Below are 22,401 nucleotides of genomic sequence, written 5' to 3'. Positions count from 1 at the left end.
ACCTTAGTTCCCATGCCTCCTGCAGTGGAAGTGCAGAGAGTCCTAACCACTGGACTGCCAGGGCATCCCCCAACTGGTACTTTTTGACCCTGTGCTACAGCCCACAGTTGACTGAATCAAATTCAAACTAGGCAATCAGATTCTCTTTACTGGGAATTTAGAAACAGGACTGGTTTCTTAAAATGAAAAGTAAAACAGGAGCTACAGAGTAACAATGTGCTATCCATAATGTTGAGAAGCAGAGAAAGTCTAGAGAAAGTCTCTACTAAGAAAATAAAGCAAATTCATGGAGATGTTGCCTGGGCCCAGAAAGCTTTTCTGTTCCTAGTTCCAAGTCCCCCTGAAACCCATCACTCTTGCCCTATTTACTAGGAGATACTCCTGTACACTTCCAATATATCCATCCCCCTTAATCGTTTAAGTTAACCATGATGGAGTTCCAGTGTGAAATTTGAGCCTTCAGTGCCCAAGTTTAAAAACAGTTTCTTAGCACAGCCAATGGACTGTGCAACCTTCATGTGCAAGCTTTTGTACCTTTGTGAGTTTTTTCTTATCATTTGAAACAAGCTATTTCCTCCTCGAACTTGCGTCTTTATTCCTTAAAGACAGTGGGAATTTTAAATGGCTGCCTGATCTATATTTTATTCTTCAATCATTTATAAAGAAAGTATCTACTGGTGCCGGCAGTTCTGTGTGATGAGGACACAATGGTGAACAGGCTAATCAGGGTGCTTTTAGTCACAAACTTGACAACCTACCGAGAAAAGTAGTTAATTATCAAGCACGCAAATCAGCTGGATCATCTGTCTGTGTTGGGCGGCACAAGTGCAATGCAAAGAGCGACATGATACAGAGCGATTTTGTATATTCATGCGTGAGGCCTCTCTGGGGAAATGAGATTGGACAGCCATCTGTGGGAGAGCTGGAGGAAGAAGCACTCTAGGCAGGGGAAATGCATAAATTCAAGGTCCCAAAGCAGGAAAAAGTTTGGCGTGTTCAAGAAACAGAAAGGAGTCGAATGCGGGTTAAGCTAGTGAGTCTGAGGGAGACTGAGCAGCACCAAGACAGTTTGTGATACAATTCTATACTTCAATCATGAATTAAGGGTGCGAAGGAATACCAACCTCCATCAGATATAACTGTGATTTTCCACGAAGCATAGTCACAAAGGTTGGGATCATTTGTATTATTCTGTGCTTAATCAGTAATGTCATGAGTGTACTTTATTGTAATGTTATGTTTTTTTAAATATTAGACTTCTATTAGATTTCAGGAGAATATTGCATTCAAAAGGCACTTAGTTCTGAATAGCTTATACTATGCATACCGAATTATTACCAAGAAGTGTAGTTTATGTCCCCAGCCCACCTTCATTAGGACTTTCACTGTGACCAGTGCTTGCTGCATGTCAGGCATACCAAATTCTTACTAGCTAAACATATTTCAAAAAACCTGGGAATTAATTTCTTATTATTTTTCTCCAAAACATCAACTCTTTTGTCTCTAGTATTCAGTAATTACTGCTTGACAATCACTTCTAATTATATCACCTAAATGTGAGTTTGTTACCCTCGGGAACAAGGAAAACGAGGGCCCAGTACAGACAGAATAATACAGAGAATGCCTCAAGAAATACTAGATGAATAGACAGAATACTAACAATTTGTGAAAGGAGAACCACTTATTTAAATGACTCTTCAAAATTAGATCTTGAGGTATTAAGGCAGATATTAAAGCTTGAAATATAAATAAATATGCTGAAGAAATGAACAAAGAAACTACACTTTAATTCAAGGATTTATAAATTTTCAACATTAACCTAAATATCAAAGAATTATCTGGAGAAAATATACTTCCTCTTCTATTGACTGAATAACCATCAGCTTTGAAGGGATATTCGTATTAAGCATGGAGCATGCCTTGCTGCAGCTCCACTATAACTGGAATGCCACCTTTGATCTACATTCTGCTCAGCATGCAGCACACTCATGTCCCTGACCATGACACAGTGGTCAGTGATGATGGTTTCTGTATCACTGACACATGTTTTTCAGATTTCTCAACCAAACAAATATTTGCCACTGTTTGATCTTAACATGAAAGCCAAATTTCAGACTTATCTCAATTCCTAGTTATGGGCTATTAATGATTAAAAGAGGCAATGTGATAGATCCTATCTTTAGATAACTATTTTGAAATAGAAGTTTGCAAGACACATTAACTCTTTCAGGTAAAAAAAGAATGGATCACATACCTAATCAAATAACTCAGAAGCCACTAATTAAACTGTCTCTGATTGTTATAACTAAAGGATCTAATATCAAAATGAAGATGTTACACTATGTTACTGAAACATCAATTCAGTTCAGTTCAGTCGCTCAGTCGTGTCCAACTCTTGTGACCCCATGGACTGCAGCACGCCAGGCCTCCCTGTCCATCATCAACTCCCAGAGTTGGTGGGGGTTTACTCAGACTCATTTCCATTGAGTCGGTGATGCCATTCAACCATCTCATCCTCTGTTGTCCCCTTCTCCTCCTGCCCAAAATCTTTCCCAGCATCAGGGTCTTTTCAAATGAGTCAGTTCTTCGCATTAGGTGGCCAAAGTATTGGAGTTTCAGCTTCAGCAGCAGTCCTTCCAATGAATATTCAGGACTGATTTCCCTTAGGATGGACTAGTTGGATCTCCTTGCAGTCCAAGGGCTTCTCAAGAGTCTTCTCCAACACCAGTTCAAAGCTTCCATTCTTCGACTTTCAGCTTTCCTTATAGTCCAACTCTCACATCCATACATGACTACTGGAAAAACCATAGCTTTGGCTAGATGGACCTTTGTTGGCAAAGTAATGTCTCTGCTTTTTAATATGCTGTCTAGGTTGGTCATAATTTTTCTTCCAAGGAGCAAGCGTTTTTTAATTTCATGGCTGCAGTTACCATTTGCAGTGATTTTGGAGACCCCCCAAAAAAAGTCTGACACTGTTTCCACTGTTTCCCCATCTATTTGCCATGAAGTAATGGTACTGGATGCCATGATCTTCGTTTTCTGAATGTTGAGTTTTAAGCCAACTTTCTCATTCTCTTCTTTCATTTTCATTAAGAGGCTCTTTTTAGTTCTTCGCTTTCTGACATAAGGGTGGTATCATCTGCATATCTGAGGTTACTGATATTGCTTCTGGCAATCTTGAGTCCAGCTTGTGTTTCATCCAGCCCAGCATTTCTCATGATGTACTATGCATATAAGTTAAATAACCAGGGTGACAATATACAGCCTTGACGTACTCCTTTCCCTATTTGGAACCAGTCTGTTGTTCCAATTCCATTTAATACCTCATAAATGATTAACTGATGCTCTAAAGAAAAATGTAACCATGGGTCATACTTTAAACATGAACATGCTATGGATGTCTAATAGTCCACACTTTTAAAACAACTGGAATAAAAACCTGGAACATAGTAATTTATTAAACAGTAACACTGTGACTTGAAAGAGTTAATGCAACTCCTCTAACATCTGCCCTATAACCAGAGAGGAGTTTATTTATCAGAGTACCTTGGCTGAATAAAAATTGTAGAAGCATCTCCAGAATTAAATTTTTAAACAACATTATCCAAGGAAGGTAAGATCTTCAATCTTCACTAAAAAGGTAAAGTAGTATACCTGGGAATAAGTGAAACCTTTTAATTTGCTGCCATTAATTATAGAGGATTATAGATCGTTGAGTTGTTTACAGGAGGTAAAAAATTGTAACAAGAAATCTACAAAAGAATATTCAATCATGCTCAATTATATTTCAAACGTTGTCTGATCTCCAGAGTCCCTTCATCTTAGGCTCATAAGCATTAATCATTTACTTATCTATAAATAGATTAAATGCTTTTTCGTGTATTTACCTTTTTTCCTTTGAAGTTGAGGGTACCAGGCTGCTCCAGGACCCCATAATACAAGCACATAATGTTGACCTTGGGTCTGTTCCACTGTTAACATAACTTTCCTTTGCTTCTGTCCTCTATAACTGTATAACGCCTCTGGAAAAGGAAAAGAAATATTTAGTTGGCGTTACTCTACTGCATGTGATATCATACTTTACTGTTTAATGATAAATATCTACTGATAACCAAACGGTACACTAAGACAGTCCTGTGCTTAAGTTTCTTTTAATCAAAATACAGTTGATCTACAGTATCACATTAGTTTCAGGCATACAGCACAGTGATATATACACTCTTCTTCAGGTTTTCTTCCCTTATATGTTATTATAAAATATTGAGTACAATTCCCTGTGTGATACAGTAGGTCCTTGTTATGTCTTAATTTTTTTATAACCTAAGATTGATGAAGTACCCAAAATATTTACCTGTCAGTACAGTGATATCAACAACTCTTAGAATTGCATGGACTAGTATGTCTGGCTGAAGCTGCTCCAATTCTATAAATTCTATACTGCTCATTTTCTGAGGATGCCTCTGAGGAAGATCTCTGAGATAGGAATGTTTTGAAGATACATATGCCAGTAAGTCTTGAAGTACAACATTACTAATCATACTGGAATCTAGGAAAGAAAAAAAAGACCAAATATACAAAAGAGGGAAACGTTATATTTTCTTGATAACACGGCATTTTCTTAGAACTGCATTTTATGTTGCAAAGTGTGATTAAGTGTCAAACATGATTTAATTTCTATAAAGCATGTAGCTTATCCTTGAACCAGGTTAGATGCCAAAATAAGCTTGATGTTTTTAACCAACGGAAATGGAATTATTTATCATCTGCAAAAAAAAAAAAAACAAAAAACTGCCCTGTTCCCTTACTTCTCTATTTCATTAACAGTATCATTTTTCTACCAATTAACCAAGACCAATATTTTAGTTTTTTTTTTAATTGGGGTATAGTTGCTTGACAATGTTGTGTTAGTTTCTGCTATACAACAAAATGAATCAGCTATATATAGATATGCATCAATTATTTTTTTGACTCCTCCATTACCCTGTTGTATCCAACCAGCGCCCTAATCCCTGAAATCTGATTTGATCACATCTTCCCCAGCTATCCCAACCACCCCTATTCTTCCTCAAGACTGTTAGCATTTCTCATCTGAAATACTCCTAACACTCCTCTAACTGGCCCTCCAAGAACATGTTCTATTCTTTCTCACTTTTAAGCCTCTGCCCTCACCATATTCACTGGCTAAAATGCTGTCATTCTCCTCTCTAACCACCCATCTGAATACTACACAGAAAAACAGCCATTTGAGACTCCCAGTGCTAGGGATACAAAGACATGATCTCAAGGCTGAAGAAATTATCAGCCTAGAGGTTGACAACCAGCACTGGGCTTAGGATATAAGCGACACGTGTAAGCATTCCTAAGAGCGCACCTAAAGACCTGCCCGGAGAAGGCAATGGCACCCCACTCCAGTACTCTTGCTTGGAAAATCCCATGGATGGAGGAGCCTGGAAGGCTGCAGTCCATGGGGTCGCTGAGGGTCGGACACCACTGAGCGACTTCAGTTTCACTTTTCACTTTCATGCATTGGAGAAGGAAATGGCAACCCACTCCAGTGTTCTTGCCTGGAGAATCCCAGGGACGGGGGAGCCTGGTGGGCTTCCGTCTCTGGGGTGGCACAGAGTCAGACACGACTGAAGTGACTTAGTAGTAGTAGTAGTAGTAGTAGTAGTAGTAGTAGTAGTAAAGACCTGCCCAGGGAAGTTGGAAGAGGCTTGCTTTATTGAGGAAATATTTGAGCAATGCTTTGGGAAAATGCCTAAGAAAAGGTTTCTAGGTAGTAACTGGGAAGAAGAATATGTTTCCAGGTAAAGAGAAAGGGTTAGTAATCCTTTACGTATCTCAGATGCTTTTGGTATTCTGATAAAGCATATGGACCCATTATCAGAATAATATTTTTGTAACAACTTTATTGGAATATAATTCACATACATAAAGTTCACCCTTTTTCTTTTTTTTCTGGCCACACTGTGTGGCTTGTGAGATCTTAGTTCACCATCCAGGGAATGAACCTCAGCAGTGAAAGTGCAGATTCTTAACCACTGGACCACCAGGGAATTCCCAAGTTCACCCTTTTAGAGTATACATTTCAGTGTTTTGCTTTTTGTACTTCACAAAGTTGTGTGGCTATAACCATTATCTAATTTTACAACATTTTTATTACAGAGTAATATCTCAAAATTCATCAAATGAAATAGGATAACCAATTATATGGAAATACAGTAATCAAAATATTTTTAAAACTGAGGATAACTTATGTGCCTCATTAAAACATTAAATAATAAGATATAGCAGAGTACGCAACAACTACTATAACTTCAAAGTATGCCAAAGTATCATGTGGATAAATAATATTCAAGTTACCTCCAACAACTATAATGTGATATGAAAATATATGTGCTTTCCATTGGCGATCAAGTCACAAGTATTGAAAATATTACTGTGGATCATCACCTTATTCATAATGGAAGGAAATTTTAATTTTCAGTAGGCAATTAGTGAAAATAAAGATGTAATATTATGGTTAACAGAGATGGGGGGCCATGAGGGGGAATTGATGAAGGCAGTCAAAAGGTATAAAGCTTCAGTTATAAGATAAGTAAGTACTAGGGGTGTCATGCACAACATGATAAATATATTAACACTGCTCTATGTTACATGTGAAAATTATTAAGAGAGTGAATCCTAAGAGTTCTCATCACAGGAAAAACATTTTCTTCTTTTTAATTTTATTATCTTTTATCATCTCATTCATATGCGATGGTATTCACTTAACTTATTGTCATAATCATTTCATGATGTATACAAGTCAAATCATTATGTATTATGCTGTGTACCTTAAATTTACACAGTGCTGTATGTCAATTATATCTCATAAAACTGGCGGAAAAAAAAAAGGGATGTAATATCTTCCCGTGCAAGTTTATGAATGCTTTAATGCAGAAGAAGCAATTTTCACAGACAAAAGTAGGAAGAATGTTTTAGGAAGCCTAATGACCATCCAGCAGATGATGAGAGCTGGAAACCAGGCAAGACTGCATGAAGGAGAAAAGGGTGGCAGACTTGTGAACCAGTTCAGAGGCAGAATCTAAAACAGTCAGATGTGGAGGCTAAAGGAAAGATTGAAAGACAAGATTTCTAGTATAGCTGAGTGGATGGATAAAAACAAATGTTCTAAAGTTTCCAGAACCTGATATGAAATCTATTCTAATTAAGGTTACTTAATTCATAAATGAATTTTATAAAACAATGGTGATATCATAACAAAGATAATGAACATAAAAGAAAAGAACAGATATCATGAAAGATGAATGAGAAAGAGAGGAAGAGTGAAGATAAGACCAATTACATTATAGCAAAACCCAACTCCCAATATCTCCTTCTACAGCTCCAGCTTATTCACCAGGTGTTCTGATTCCTCTTTCACAATATTTCCAGCACATTTGGAATCAGAAGAGCTGGGTTCAACTCTGACTTTGTCAATAATGACTCTTCTGAACTTGTACATAACTTTTCTGGGCTTTATTCTTTATCGGCAATAAGAGCTTTGGAGGGAGGGGAAGCTCCCTAACATCAAATTATTTACCAATTCTTGCTTCATAAAAATTTGTACAGACACATTTGATTACTTAGATTCAAAATAAAATAGTCTGCTTCATGGAAACACTGTGTTAAAACTTTTATTTATATATTTAATTTAGTAATATTTAAGATAAATTTATATCCTGTCACATTATCAGGACTAAATTTGTAAAATTTATAACACCTTACTATAATGAGAAAAGAACGAAAGTTCTACATGCATGTTGATCAGAAGTAAGCTCTCATGAGTCGTAACAACTTGCAAAAATAAAAACCAAAACTGACTTCTTCTTTCAGAAGAAAAACAACTACAATATTTTCAAAGTATCAACTGTTAACTATTTTCAAAATAGTTACCTAATCATACAAAAAAGGCTTAGAACATACTTTATTTAGCTACTAACTTGTGTAACCTGTGAAAAACAAGGCAATATAAATTCCTATGTAAATAGAAAAACAAATTTGAAATAACTTCTAAAAGCTATTTAACTAGCTCAATATTTTTCACATTATTCTGCAAAAGCCTGAAGCTACCCAGAGTTTCCATGGCATATTCTCCATCCAGAATTGGATCCTTAGATCTTCATGAAATTACTGAACTAGAGCAATCTTACTTGAATCCAGTTCAGTCTTAAAACGAGATCTACAACATCTGTCTCTCAAATCCCTTGAAAAATACTTACATTCCATATTATTTTCATTATTTTAAAACATTCTTTACCCTTCCATTGTATTAACAACTATAAAACATCTGTAATAACATCTCTAAAAGCCATTTGACTCCTTGGAAATGTGCTTTCCAAGATGTAGCAACTTCAAATGTTCATAATAAAACATTAAACTTAAATCATTTAAAGAAATCCCTAAATTAAAAAAAAAAATAAAATCCCAGGCTGCTTTTGACCACTTACTGTTTTACCTATCAGAATAATTTATCAAATTTCATGAAAATCTTACTGGGATTTTGATTGGATTTTTACTGAATTACAGATCAACTTGGGGAGAACTGAAATCTTCACAATGTTAAATCTTTCAATCAGTGAACAAAATATGTTTAGTCTTTTAATTTTTCATTGTTTCATTTAACAACAAAATTGTTAAATTCACATGATAATATTGTAAATGGTGCCTTGTTTTCACTTGTTACTAGTTGTTAGTCACTCCATTCTAGAAATGCAATAGACTTTTGTATATTAACCTTTTACATGGCCACCTTGCTAAACTTTCCCATTATCTCTAATAATCTGCTTGTAGTTTTAAGAGGGGAAGGATTCTTTGTAAGTCTATAAATAATAATCATAATAATCCATCATGTTATCCACAAACAAGAAACTAATACTGTCTAAATATTAATGTTAGTAACTAAACTATAAATCTTACTCAAATTTTACCAATTTTCCCACTAATACTCTTCTTCTGTGTGGCATCCTATCCAGAATTCTACATTACATTTAGTTCTTATTTCTCTTTACCCTCCTTTAATCTGCAGTAGATATCAGTCTTGTCATTCATGACCTTGACACTTCTGAAGAGTATCGATCAGTTACTTTGTAGAATGTGTCTCCATTTGGGTTTCTCCAATGTTTACTCATGACTGAAATGAGGTTATGCATTCTTGGCAGGAATAGCACAACAATTATGCTGTGTCCCTGCCAATGCAACAAAGCAAGGAATTCGTACAATCCTTAATACTGAGAATACTTGCCTTGATCACCCAGTTAAGCTGATGTCAGCCAAGTTTCTTCACTATAAAGTTATTTTTTCCCTTGTATGTTGATAACTACCTTGGGGAGATACTTTGCATACATATGCAATGCTATAGCTCCCCCAAACTTCCACTACTAATTTTAGCATCTATTAATGCATCTTTGTTTGCAATATTTATTACTGAAGTAGTTACCTAATGGTAATTCTCTGTTTTCTTCTTTCTTCTCACATTTATTCATTGGAATTCCAATTTATCCAATGGAATTGTGAAAAAGAGCTCTCTCGTTTATTTACTTGCTTACTTATTTTATAAGTTAGTTAAATATTTATATCAGTATGAATCCATACATATCTTATTCTGAGGGCTATAATCCAACACTATCTTTTCTTTTTTTCTTAAATTGTTCCAGTTTTTGCCAATAGGCTGTCCTTCAAGTTGGCTTTTGTGTTCTTCCAAAACAACCCTTTTCTGACACCATGAAAGTTCCAGGCTCTTCTCGGATTTGCTTCGCCCCAGGCCTGTAGTCAACCACTTCTAGCAGAGCCGATTCCTTTTACAGACCAAGATACGGGCACTAGGTGGGATCATTACTACTGAGGTGTCCCTGCTGCTGTGTCCTCTCAGCAGACGGAACCAGGAAATTTATGTACTGAGCATAATAGCCCATCCATACACTTACATCTATATTTCTGTATTCCTGTATCTATTTGCTTATATATATATATAGAAGACCATGAGCTTATACTAATCTCTCTGACTCTAATCCAAAAGGTTCCCTTTAATCTTCCCCCTTTTTTATGTATAATTTCTTTCTGTAACAATGAAAAACCCAATTCTCATTATCTATTACATATTTATTTACTTGTTCAATTCTAGTACATATACAAAGCTGTTGCTAACACATTCCTCCTTGAGAAATACTTTTACTAACTAGATTACAGCACTTATGTACAGCTGTTTTTCCCCTTGGCCTTACAGAATCCAGTCAATACACCCTTTTCCACAGTTTCTTAGGTTTGTTCTTTTGTCCCCACTACCCTTCTGCATAGCTACTTTATTCATTTTTAATTCTGTGAGGCTCATTTGTCAGTGTCTCCATTCCGCTTTGGATTCCCACTCCATCACATTCTAATTGGTTCTAATTGTTTACTGTGGGGGGTATATGAAACATTAGCTATGGTTCTACGAGATAAGAGACACACAAAAAGACATACTCAGAGAGGTGTCACTCCTTCTTCATCAGTGTTACCCTATTTCCATCCCCTCTTTCTTTCTACCTCTCTCCCAACCCTTCCCTGTAGGTAACCAATCTTGTTACTTCTGGTTTATCCTTCCTGCATTAAAAAAAATCCACCCATGTACTTGTTTCTGGCTGCACTGGGCCTTGGTTGCTGTGCGCAGACTTTCTCTAGCTGCAGTGCAAGAGCTTCTCACTGCGGCGACTTCTCTTGCGGAGCATGGGCTCTAGGGCACTCGGGCTTCAGCAGCTGCAGCGCACGGGCTCAGCAGTTCCAGCTCCCAGGCTCTAGGGCGTAGGCTGAATAGTGTAGCACACACGTTCAGCTGCTCTGGGGCACGTGGGATCTTCTCAGACTAGGGATCAAACTGGTGTCACCTGTATTATAAGGTGGATTCTTAACCATTGGGCCACCAAGGGGAAGCCCCTTCCTGTACTTTTGTCGCACAAATGTGGAGTTATACATATATTTTCTTACTCCTCCCTTCTTTCTTAGATGAAGAACAGCACGCTACATATGCTTTTGGGGGCTTCTGTTTTCCACACAACAGTGTGTCTTAGAAATCACTTAATATCAGTCCATAGACTCTTTTCATTTTCTTTTTACATCTGCATAGTATTCCACTATGTGACTGTACTACAATTTAATCAACTGTTCTATATATGAGTGTTTCTATTTTTTCAGTGCCTTGCAGTTACAAACGATACTGCAATGAATAATTTTTTTGTTCTGATGTATAGATATTTTCATATTGTTGTAATTCTATCTTCAGGATAGATTCTCAAAAATAAACTTGCTGGGCTGAAAGCTGAGCACATATATAATCCTGTTGCTGCTGCTGCTGCTGCTGCTAAGTCGCTGCAGTCGTGTCCGACTCTGTGCGACCCCATAGACGGCAGCCCATCAGAGTCCCTGGGATTCTCCAGGCAAGAATACTGGAGTGGGTTGCCATTTCCTTCTCCAAAGCATGAAAGTGAAAAGTGAAGTGAAGTCACTCAGTCGTGCCCAACTCTTAGCGACCCCATGGACTACAGCCTACCAGGCTCCTCCATCCATGGGATTTTTAGGTATTGCCAAATAGCCCTCCACAAGGGTTGTAGCAATTTACATTCCCACCAGCAAGGTTAAGTGAGCCTGTTTCCCCACAGACTCACCAACAGAATGTGTTGTCCTATTTTTTAATTTTTGCCACTTTGATAAGTGAATAATGACACCTCTGTGTAGTTTTAACTTGAATTTCTCGTGTCTCCTTTCCATTTTCCAATCAGGTCCCTTGTTGCTTAATTTTTAAGAGTTTTCCATATACTAGAACACTAGAATTTTGTCTCGGAGCAGGCAATGGCACCCCACTCCAGTACCCATGGATGGAGGAGCCTGGTAGGCTGCAGTCCATGGGGTCGCTAAGAGTCGGACACGACTGAGCGACTTCACTTTCACTTTTCACTTTCATGCATTGGAGAAGGAAATGGCAACCCACTCCAGTGTTCTTGCCTGGAGAATCCCAGGGATGGGGGAGCCTGGTGGGCTGCTGTCTGTGGTGTCACACAGAGTCAGACACAACTGAAGCGACTTAGCAGTAGCAGAATTTTGTCTCAGGTGTATGCTGCAACATTCCTTCCAAGTATGCCAACTGTCTTTTGACTTTATGTGTTTTTAGTATTTTTCCATAGATAAATGTATGTCTCATGTTTTTACTGCTTCTGGATTTGGAGTTATAGCAAGAAAGCCTTTGCCTACACCAAGATTAGAGAGGAATTCATTTATGTTTCCTTCTAGTAGTTAGATTTTTTTTTTTAATATTTATATTCTTAATCCATTTGGAGTTTATTCTTCTATTTGTTATGAGAATTTGTTAACCAAAAATTTGGTTCACCTTTTTGTGGGTGTCAAGTCAAAAGACACTACCAATCCAAAGATTGAGAGAAGGAAGGATTTATTACTTGCAGCAAGTAAGAAGAATACTGGGGATGTTTCCCAAAGCAGTGTCTCCTGGAACAGCAAAATTGGGGAAGTTTTAAGCTAAGGGTAGATGCATATAGTCAGGCTTCCCTAGCGGCTCAGCTGGTAAAGAATCCACTTGCAATGCAGGAGACCTGGGTTCAATCCCTGGGTTGGGAAGATCCCCTGGAGAAGGAGACAGCCACCCACTCCAGTATTGTGGCCTGAAGAATTCCATGGATAGTCCATGGAGTCACAAAGAGTTGGACATTAATGAGTGACTTTCACTTTTTCACCAAGAGGTTTGGGCTAGTGTGTGCATACTTGTGAAGGGACTTTGGGATTTCTACTGAAATCCTGTTTAGACTTTTTACATCAATAATCATGTATAATACTGGTCTGTATTTTTATTTGTAATGTCTTTATTTGGATTAGGTGCTAAGTGTTATATTTGCTTTATAAAAGGAATTGGGAATTCAGAATTTCCTGTGAAACTATTTTCAGACCTGGCCCTCTTTTGAATGGTAGTTGTTTAGTAATTTTCTCTATTTCTTCCATAGAAACTGGTGAGTTTAAACTTTCTTTCTCTAATGGGATCAATTTCGGCTATCTGTATTTCCCTAGAAAATTTACATACGTTCATTTTTTTTCAGACACTTTTCTCATATATATTATCAAAGGATATTGAGTACAGCTTCCTACGCTGTATAGTAGGTTCTTGCTGGTCGTCTATCTCATATATAGTAGCCTGTGTATGTTGATCCCAAGCACACCTGATTTGCCCTTCTCCCTAAATTTCCCATATTGACTACAGCTTCCTGCGCTGTACAGCAGGTTCTTGCTGGTTGTCTATCTCATATATAGTAGCCTGTGTATGTTAACCCCACGCACACCTGATTTGCCCTTCTCCCTAAATTTCCCATATTGAGTACAGCTTCCTGCGCTGTACAGCAGGTTCTTGCTGGTTGTCTATCTCATATATAGTAGCCTGTGTATGTTAACCCCACGCACACCTGATTTGCCCTTCTCCCTAAATTTCCCATATTGAGTACGGCTTCCTGCGCTGTACAGCAGGTTCTTGCTGGTTGTCTATCTGATATATAGTAGCCTGTGTATGTTGATCCCAAGCACACCTGATTCACCCTTCTCCCTAAATTTCCCCTTTGGTAACCATGTTTGTTTTCAACATCTGTAAGTCTGTTTCACTTTTGCAAATTAGTTCATTTGTATCATTTTTTAAAAACTTAAAGATTCCACATATGAGTGATACCATATAGTTGTCTTTCTCTATCCGATTTACTTCACTCAGTACAATAATCTCGGTCTATACATGTTGCTGCAAATGGCATAATTTCATTCATTTTTATGGATGTAATATTCCATTGTACACGTGTACCACATGTTCTTTATCCATTCCTCTTATCAGTGGACATTGTCTTGGCTATTACAGATAGTGCTGCAAGAAACACTGAGGTGCATGTCTCCCTTTTTTCTTGATCAAATTAACTAGCTGGTTCATCTATTTTTTTGGAAACAAGATTTTATTATTAAAATTATTTATCATTTTAAAATTCCCATTCTTATTAATTACTGCTTTTACCTTTACTATTTCATTCCTTGTTTCTTTGCTTTACTTTGTTGTTCTTTTGCTAGGTATCAGAGTTTTGAATTTAATTCATGTATTTTTATTCTTTTATCATTATTGATAAAAAAGAATTTAGCTAATAAATTTTTCTTTGATAATTTTCCTTAAATGCATCCCAGATATTCTGACATGTAGTGTTTTCATGATTATATTTTTAATTCTATAAATATCAGTTTGCATTTCCTTTTTCACTCAAAATTTGTTTAGTAGGTATAAAATTTCCAGATATAGGACCTACCGCTGCTGTTGTTAATAAATTCTAGTTTTTGGACTTCCCTGGTGGCTCAATGGTAAAGAATCCACCTGCTAATGTAGGAGACACAGGTTCGATCCCTGGTTTAGGAGGATCCCATATGCTGCAGAGCAATGAAGCCTGCGCACCGCAACTACTGAGCCTGTGCTCCAGAGCCCAGGAGCCGCAACTACTGAGCCCACGTCAGCCGCCAACCACTGGATCCTGTGTGCCCTGGAGCTGGTTCTCTGCAGCAAGAGAAGCCGCTGCGATGAGCAGCCTGCACACAACGAGAAAAAAGCCCGTATGCAGCAACAAAGACCTGGAGCAGTCAATAAACACACGACATTATGAAAAATTAAAAAGAAACAAATTCGAGTTTTATAGCATTTGATCAGTATGCTTGTAATAATTCCACTTTATAGAAATTACTAACATTTTCTTTGTGACCTAATAGGATCAATTTTCCTGACTGTACTGTGCACACATGACAAAAATGCATATTTCTATCATTAGAATGTAGAATTCAATCTATACCCACAAGATACACCTTATTCATAAGATCTACAGTGCTCACTATATTGCTTAGATCTTTTATTTCTTAGTCATATTCTGTCTATTAGATCTGTCTTGTGCCATTAGAGAAATGCAAGTTAATACCACAGTGAGATATCACTGCACAGTGATCAGAATGGCTAAAATTTTAAAATAGGACAATACCAAATGCTGACAAGGATGCAGAGAAACTACAAGATACGTTGCTGGTAGGAAGTTTAAGTGGCACAGCCACTCTGAAAAACAGTCTGGCAATTTCTGATAAAACTAAACATGTATTTGTCATACAACCTCCTCTTTTCATTACCTCAAGAATTCCAGAGGCTCAGAAATGCCATGGAAGAACTTCAGAGGTCCATGGAATCACTTGGGATGATATGCAAAATTTTATATCTCCCTACTTAAGTCTATTTTTCTTAAGAAATGGCACATAGCTTCTCAAAGAGGTCTATGACTCCCTAAAAGGTCAAGAATCACGACGATATTGACTCTAAGAAAAAGAAAACAAATCATGAACCCCAATATTTCTTGAAATATGATTTATACTGTACAAGTTGATTTTTATAAACTCTATTTTCATTCTTACTGAAAATAAACCAATACCTTTCAGCTAACCATTTAGAAAACATTTTGTAACATTGCCATTTTAACGCTACTTTTTCTCAATATGTGTATGTACATACTTTGAATACTAAGAAATTATTATATTTAAATTTAAAATGTGTCTTACATTCTTCGGGCTGGACAGATGAATAACTCCCAAGATTTAATAACTGACTGGTAAATGTTGATTGCAGGACTGTCTCACCAACCCAATGATCCTCATGGATAGTGACATCTAGAAAGGGGGAAAAAAGTTCTGATCATGCTAAAAATTCCCTCACACTGGGGTTAATGTACTCATCATAGTAAAATACCATGCATGCCTCTCACATGCCAGGTAACTGAAATCCAAATAGGGGAAATGATCTCCCTAAAGGCACAAAATGATAAACTAGCAAATTTGATCTCTGAAACTATGAATGTCTGTATGTAGGTAAAATAACAAAATTGCTTCTGTATATTCAAGTAGTATCAATATGGAAGCTTTGCTCCATAGAGAAAATTTTAATGGTTTTGTTCACTTAAGGCAAAGATATAATATATATTTCTGATAAATTAAATCATTTAGGGTCAGGAAGCAAAGCAGGGTTCCAAAGCAGTAGTTCCTAGAAGAGTAAAACATATTTGGTATGCATTTATTTCCTCTGCTATAAGCCATATATAAATATAATATAAGGCATCCTTAAAGAACTTTGATTATTTTTCCCTAAACTGAATGATAATTATCTCCTATAGACGTTAAAATGAAACACTCTGAAGGTAAGCAACACTTCCCAGGAAAAACAGAGCTGCATGATGTAAGATGGAAAGAGAAGAAACAGTTAGTGAAACTAAACATACCACCTGGGAGAAACAATTCTAGGCAGAACAAAAATTAAGTTAAAGACAGAGACAGATCCATCCCAGCAGGATGTCATCAGTGCATATAGAATGTTAGAGGTATGAAGATATTCTAACGGCAGCAACATAATCAAAGAAAAACGAGGACGCATAATTACAAGTAATTACTTCCAAGTTTATATCCCAGACCCTCTCCTCAGCTTCAAACCCATTTACCCACGTATCCACAACTGCCTAACTGACACTCCTGACTGGATATCCGATTAGCTCCCCAAACTCAGCCTTGCTCGAATCTGCTTTTCTTCTTGTATGCCCCACCTCATTTGTTGGCACCATGCTGCTAGCCAGGTCAACTGAAACATGACATCATCCTGAACTTCTGCCTCTCCTTTCCCATCTTTGTCTCCAACCCCACTGTTGACTCCGCCTCTTGAATCTGCCCGCAGCCCTGCCACCGCCACTGTTTTGCATCAAACATTCTTCTCTCTCCAAGCAGGTACCCTTCCTATCTCCAATCCATGTCCCATGATGCTAATGAATGACTTATCAAGAACATTAATGTGATCTACTGACTTGATTAAAAAAACTCTCAGTGGCTCCCCATGGCCTGGCCAGGAACAACCAACACAGCATTCAAGGCTTTTCAAGATCTGACATTCAGGATGCCTGCTCTTCAGAAAGGAACAAACAAGAAATTTCAAGGAGAACTTTCAGAAAACCATATTGTAAAACCTATGTTCAGACTGGTAAAATGTTAAACACTGGTGACAGGATGGAGGGGAGTTAGAATTCAGCCCTTGCCCCCGCTTTCTTGCTCCATTCACTGATACAGTTTTCTATTTGTTCATTATACACTGGTTTCCCAGTTAAGTCCCAGGTCTTCTCTTTTAACTCTAGTCACTAGTCTCCTTAGAGACTATATAGACCATATTTACAGCATCTTTTCACTCTATTGCTAAAGTATAGTAGAAAAATATCCATTGCGGAATGGAAGCTGATCTGGAATCCATCTGTTATACAGAATTGTTCACTTTTGGGTGGATATCAGTAGGTAGTATGAGATATCCAATAGAGATATAATCATCTGCAACCGGATGCTATTAATTTAAGTGGGATTTCACTCATACATTTCTCTGTAAATGTAATCTCACTACCTAACTAGGAAAACATCAGTCCTTCCAATGAACACCCAGGACTGATCTCATTTAGGATAGACTGGTTGGACCTCCTTGCAGTCCAAGGGACTCTCAAGAGTCTGAACCTCTTGCTCTTCTACATCCATGGATTCAACCAAGCAGGAATGGTGGAGCACTGCAGTGTTCACTACTGAAAAACACACACATATAAAGGGGCCCATGCAGTTCAAGGGTCTTTGGTAATTTTAATAATTTAAAAATGCAGTAGAAATTCCATGTTGCCTCAGTAAGAATGTAGTATGCACAGCTTTACTAGGGATGGAATAGTAGAAATATTATCCTGTTAACACAGCTACAGAAAAGGGTTACAAATAAGACATACATAAATAAAATTGTAAGAAAACAAAGAAAGAGCCCGATGAGGCACAACATGGATGCTAGCACAGTGAATGAAAGGAGGAGAAACCAGAGAAGACTTCTCAAAGAGAAGGAGGGACAGAACAAAGAAGGACAGACAAACACCCAGAAATGGCAATGCAGGGATGAGGAGACCAACACAGATGCTCTAAGGGACTCTATCACGCTGGAACCCTAAGTAGCAAATGGTAAGGAAAGAATCCTTAAAGGCTTAAAGTGGGAGGGGGAAAAAGACAACAGCTTTGTAAAATAAAAAGATATTTACCACGATGACCTTACCTGTGAGTAAAATTATATCTCCCAGAAACACAGTAAGTGCCCAGAATGCTGCAGTCCTCCACAGAAACACCTTCTTCTTAATTTCTGATTGGTCAGTTACCACAATTGTTGCTAAAGGCACTTTAGAGCCAGAATTTGGTCCAGATTTTATATTTATTTCTTTCATGTGACATGGAGATAACACCATGACTAAGCAATTGTATTTCTGATGTTCAGAATCACAGTTTTTTATTAATGAGGTTTTTTTAATGCCCTTAAATCCAAACATGTTCCTCCGGTCCACTGTTACAGTATGATCTCTCTCATTAGAAAACAATTTAATTTTCTTAGCTACATGGGGGACTTCAGATAGAGCCTGAGGATGGCCTGATTTATCTTCAGAGGTCCAACTTCTCTTACCAGAACTTTTGCAGAAGGTATTTAGTTGAGAACACAGTATTCCTGAGTTACATGACTCAATGAGTATCTCATTTGGTTGAAATTTATCATCACAATTGAAAAGTTCTTGAGATGTTATATTTTCTTCAAGATCTTTATCAGTGTTCAAGAGAGTGTGGCTACTTTTTGTTTCAGGACAAACAGGACTAAAAAGTTCAAGGGAACAGGCTTGGTTCTGTCCATCTTCATTTCCTCCTGCAGAATCATCTTTGGACTGAATCAAATTGTCCTCAGTTATTCTGATTTCCCCATAATTTGCCTCTGGTTCAATCTCCATGTTTATGGTCCCTTTATTTATAGACTTCTGCCCTTTATATTTCCTTTGAGCTAAAAAAGCAACCTGGCTGGAGGTCATTATACTAAGAAATTCAGTGTCAGTGGATATTTTAACACCTGACGCCTTCCCTACTGTTCCTTCAGGCCTTGGTTTGTCTCCTGTGTTAGCGAGAAAGAACTCCAGACACTGGTTCTGTATTTCATGATGCTCTGCTGGTGCACTGTTTATTTTGATGGCTTCTGGCGTGTTAGTCTGCTCAGCACCACAGACCGCATCCAATATAGCTGCACACTTATGAGCTAAATGAAAGGGATTTTTTGGAATGTTTTGACCACACATGTTTGATTGATCATGCTGTTCGTTTCTGGTTTTCCTAAGTTCACTGGAAAGCTTTTGATACTTTTCTTCTTCAGTAAAATGCTGAACGCCTCCCTTAAATCCACGTTCTTGCTCACTGGAGCTGGTTCTGTCACTCATTCCCAAGGGGTAAGCCTTCTGGGACTTTACAGTTTGTGCTTCAGAAATGCGATGTGTGGTGTCATCTTTCATGTGAACAGATCTGTTCATAGAGTTTGCTGGAAAATGACCATGAGGAAGATCTGGAAGGCCCAGAGGTTCCAGGGCCTGACAGTCCTCAAGATTTTTGTGCCTGCATTTTTCATCCTTCAGGTATAAGGAATGGTGATTGTACAAAACCTGAATTTCTTTCCAGGTCTCAGCAGTGGACGCTACAGAAGTTGGTTCCTGTGAGACTGTCATTTCCAGTGGACTGACTGGAGCACCCCAAAAAATGTGAACTTGAGATCCTCCACTCATAGTTTCTGAAAAAAAACAAAGAAAAAGAAAAATCTAAAATAAGCATTTGTCAGAAATTTTTATATATTGAAATTAACTTATAATAGCCTGGACAGAGGAGCATGGTGGGCTGCTGACCATAGTGTCGCACAGAGTCAGACATGACTGAAGCGACTTAGCATGCATGCAGGCACTGGAGAAGGAAATGCAACCCACTCCAGTGTTCTTGTCTAGAGAATCCCAGGGACAGGGAGCCTGGTGGGCTGCCGTTGCTGGGGTTGCACAGAGTCGGACACGACTGAAGCAACAAATGTAATATAAATCAAAAACATAATTAATAAAGGTGATTTATATTCTTAATCAATTATAAAAATAACAAATATATAAGCAATCATAAGGAGAAATCAAAATATGCACAAAAAATACTCACATAAAGACTCTCTTTAAGGAAAATAAAATTAAGCATACTAAAACAAATGCGTCAACTCTTGGTATGTTCACTTCTGGTATTGTAAAAACTTGCACTCTTTTTTTTTCTTTTGGCTGCTCAGTGAAGCATGTAGGGTCTTAGTTCCAGGGATCAAACCCATGTCCCCCGCATTGGGAGTGCAGAGTCTTAACCACCGGACTGACAGGGGAGTCCCAAAACTTGCACCATTTAAACGGTAAGTTAGTAAAGAAGGGAATAAACAGCATTTGTGTAGCTGTATTATAGTCACCTTTAAATCCCTTGTTTTCTTTTTAGGGCCTTCTTCCTGCAACTGTGAACTCAATTTCAAAATCCCAAAATAGAGGCTTGAACCAGTAAAGAGAAAATAAAAAACCAAGGCTCTTTTCAAAATGTACAAGTGACTATATTACCTATCTTCAATCTATAAGCACAATCAATAACCGCTTCTGTATTTTTTAAAAATAATTTTATTTGTTTATTTTTTGGCTGTGCTGGTTCTTGTTTCTGCACAGGCTTTTCTGTAGTTGTGGTGCGCAGGCTTCTCACTGCGGTGGCTTCTCTTGTTGCAGAGCATGGGCTCAGAAGTTGTGGGACGCAGGTTTAGTTGCTCTGCGGCACATGGGATGTTCCTGGAGCAGGGATCGAACCCGTGTCTCCTGTGTTGGCAGGCTGATTCTTCACTATTGAGTCAGCAGGGAAGCCCTGCTTCTGTATTTCTAACCTTCTCTAAAATGCAAACAGATTAAGAACAGCCATTTTGTAATATACAGACAAAAGAAACTCATTATAATTTAAATATTTTTTCATTAACTGTGGGCACTTGCTATAAGTAAATCTAAGTAAGCATCATATTTAGTGGGATAAAAATAGAGAATCATACCACTACTGACTTGATAGTAACTGACTTTCCAAAAGTATCATTCCTAGAGTTTGCTGATAAATTTTTTATAGTGCTATTGACAAATAAGGTCCTTGGCCTAAGGGAACTGTCAGTCTGGTTTTAAAAAAAACAAAAAGGAGAAAAAAAGAGTGAATGTAAACTAGCAGTTTAAAAATAATGTAATACATATGGTAAGCTAGAAATAGGAAACACAAGTCTACTGGGGAACAGCGCTCCCATGGAAGGCAAGTCCATGGCTGTAAGCGTCTACACAAAAGAATAAGCAGCTGAAAAGGCAGGGTTATGAAAGACGGGGTATGATTGAGGACTTCTGATCAGAGTACAGGGTCCTTTGTAAGAAGGTAAGAAGCTTTCAAATCATGAAAGTCTGTATGGAAGTATGGCAGTATACAGGAAACCGCAGCTACAGTCCCCAGGCACTCTCATCATTCCTTGATTTGCTCATGGTCACCTCTTCCTACTCTAATAACCTATCTGATTATAATTCTTGTGATTTCACTGTTGGTGTGGGTGTTCCTGCTAATACCCTGGCCTCTTGGTTCCTTGTCCTCTTCTGCTCTACTGATTTTATTCTCCACCCTACCTCAGTTATTCATTCTCATAATCATATGCCCTACCACTAACAATAACTATACATTTCCTTAAAAGTGCCACAGTGGCTCAGACCGTAAAGTGTCTGCCTACAATGAGAGAGACCCGGGTTCGATCCCGGGGTTGGGAAGATCCCCTGGAGAAGGAAATGGCAATCCACTCCAGTACTCTTGCCTGGAAAATCCCATGGATGGAGGAGCCTGGTAGCCTACAGTCCGTGGGATCGCAAAAAGTCGGACACGACTAAGCAACCTCACTATACATTTCCTTAATTTCAATTTAAGCTTTAACTCGCTGACTACTTTCTCCTATCTTTGACTTACTCCCTCTAAATGGACAACTACAACAGCTCTTTGACCACGTGGGATCTATGTTGAACACAATGATCGTAATTCATTTTTATAGCCTCATTCTTCACTTTCCTCCTTAAAATGCTTAGATTCCAGGGTCATTATAATCACTCGCTACCATACTTCTTTAATTCTGCTACTCTCCTCTCCAGCTAAACTCAAACCCTGGTTCAATCACACCTACTCTACAACTGTACCCAATGAAAACTAGTCTTGTTTTAAGATCATTACTACTAACTTCAAGGTGGTACCCAGAAATCTTATCTTTCCGTGTCCATTCATTTTCCAAGATAACTCCTTTATACTCTTTAAAGCTCAGCATCTCCCCCATCCTTGTGCAGCTGATGATCATTTACAAGTTGTCAGCAACACACCTACAGACCCATATGCTTTGCCCACGTTATTACTATGAATAAATTGTTTGTG

At 37.9% G+C, this 22,401-nt stretch overlaps 1 protein-coding gene and 1 long non-coding RNA gene across 8 annotated transcripts in view; one reads left to right on the top strand and one right to left on the bottom strand.

Annotated features, from left to right (window-relative positions):
• Positions 1-19,703, bottom strand: part of SHLD2 (shieldin complex subunit 2) — a 45,710-nt gene extending 26,007 nt beyond the window's left edge. For 4 of the 7 annotated variants that reach the window (XM_070782275.1, XM_070782274.1, XM_070782278.1 and 1 more), the window contains exons 1-4: positions 18,173-19,703; positions 15,628-15,735; positions 4,352-4,546; positions 3,888-4,022 (exon numbers count right to left, since the gene is read on the bottom strand). In XM_070782275.1, the coding sequence (XP_070638376.1) occupies positions 3,888-4,022; positions 4,352-4,546; positions 15,628-15,735; positions 18,173-19,703 (1,969 nt within the window). Of the gene's footprint in view, positions 1-3,887; positions 4,023-4,351; positions 4,547-15,627; positions 15,744-16,931; positions 17,048-18,131 lie in introns of all 7 variants that reach the window. The other 3 variants (XM_070782276.1, XM_070782279.1, XM_070782280.1) reach the window with 2 other exon arrangements.
• LOC139180430 (uncharacterized) overlaps positions 15,734-22,401 on the top strand; it is a 12,299-nt gene continuing 5,631 nt past the window's right edge. The window contains exons 1-3 of the long non-coding RNA XR_011564686.1: positions 15,734-18,081; positions 19,600-20,347; positions 20,428-22,401. The exon at positions 20,428-22,401 is cut by the window's right edge and continues 5,631 nt beyond it. This is a non-coding gene — a long non-coding RNA (uncharacterized lncRNA). The remainder of the gene's footprint in view (positions 18,082-19,599; positions 20,348-20,427) is intronic.

The sequence above is a fragment of the Bos indicus genome, chromosome 28, assembly GCF_029378745.1.
Source record: "Bos indicus isolate NIAB-ARS_2022 breed Sahiwal x Tharparkar chromosome 28, NIAB-ARS_B.indTharparkar_mat_pri_1.0, whole genome shotgun sequence".
In the NCBI taxonomy this organism is placed as follows: Eukaryota; Metazoa; Chordata; class Mammalia; order Artiodactyla; family Bovidae; genus Bos; species Bos indicus.
The sequence above is the reverse complement of the archived record's forward strand: the minus strand, read 5'-3'. Positions and strand labels throughout refer to the sequence as shown.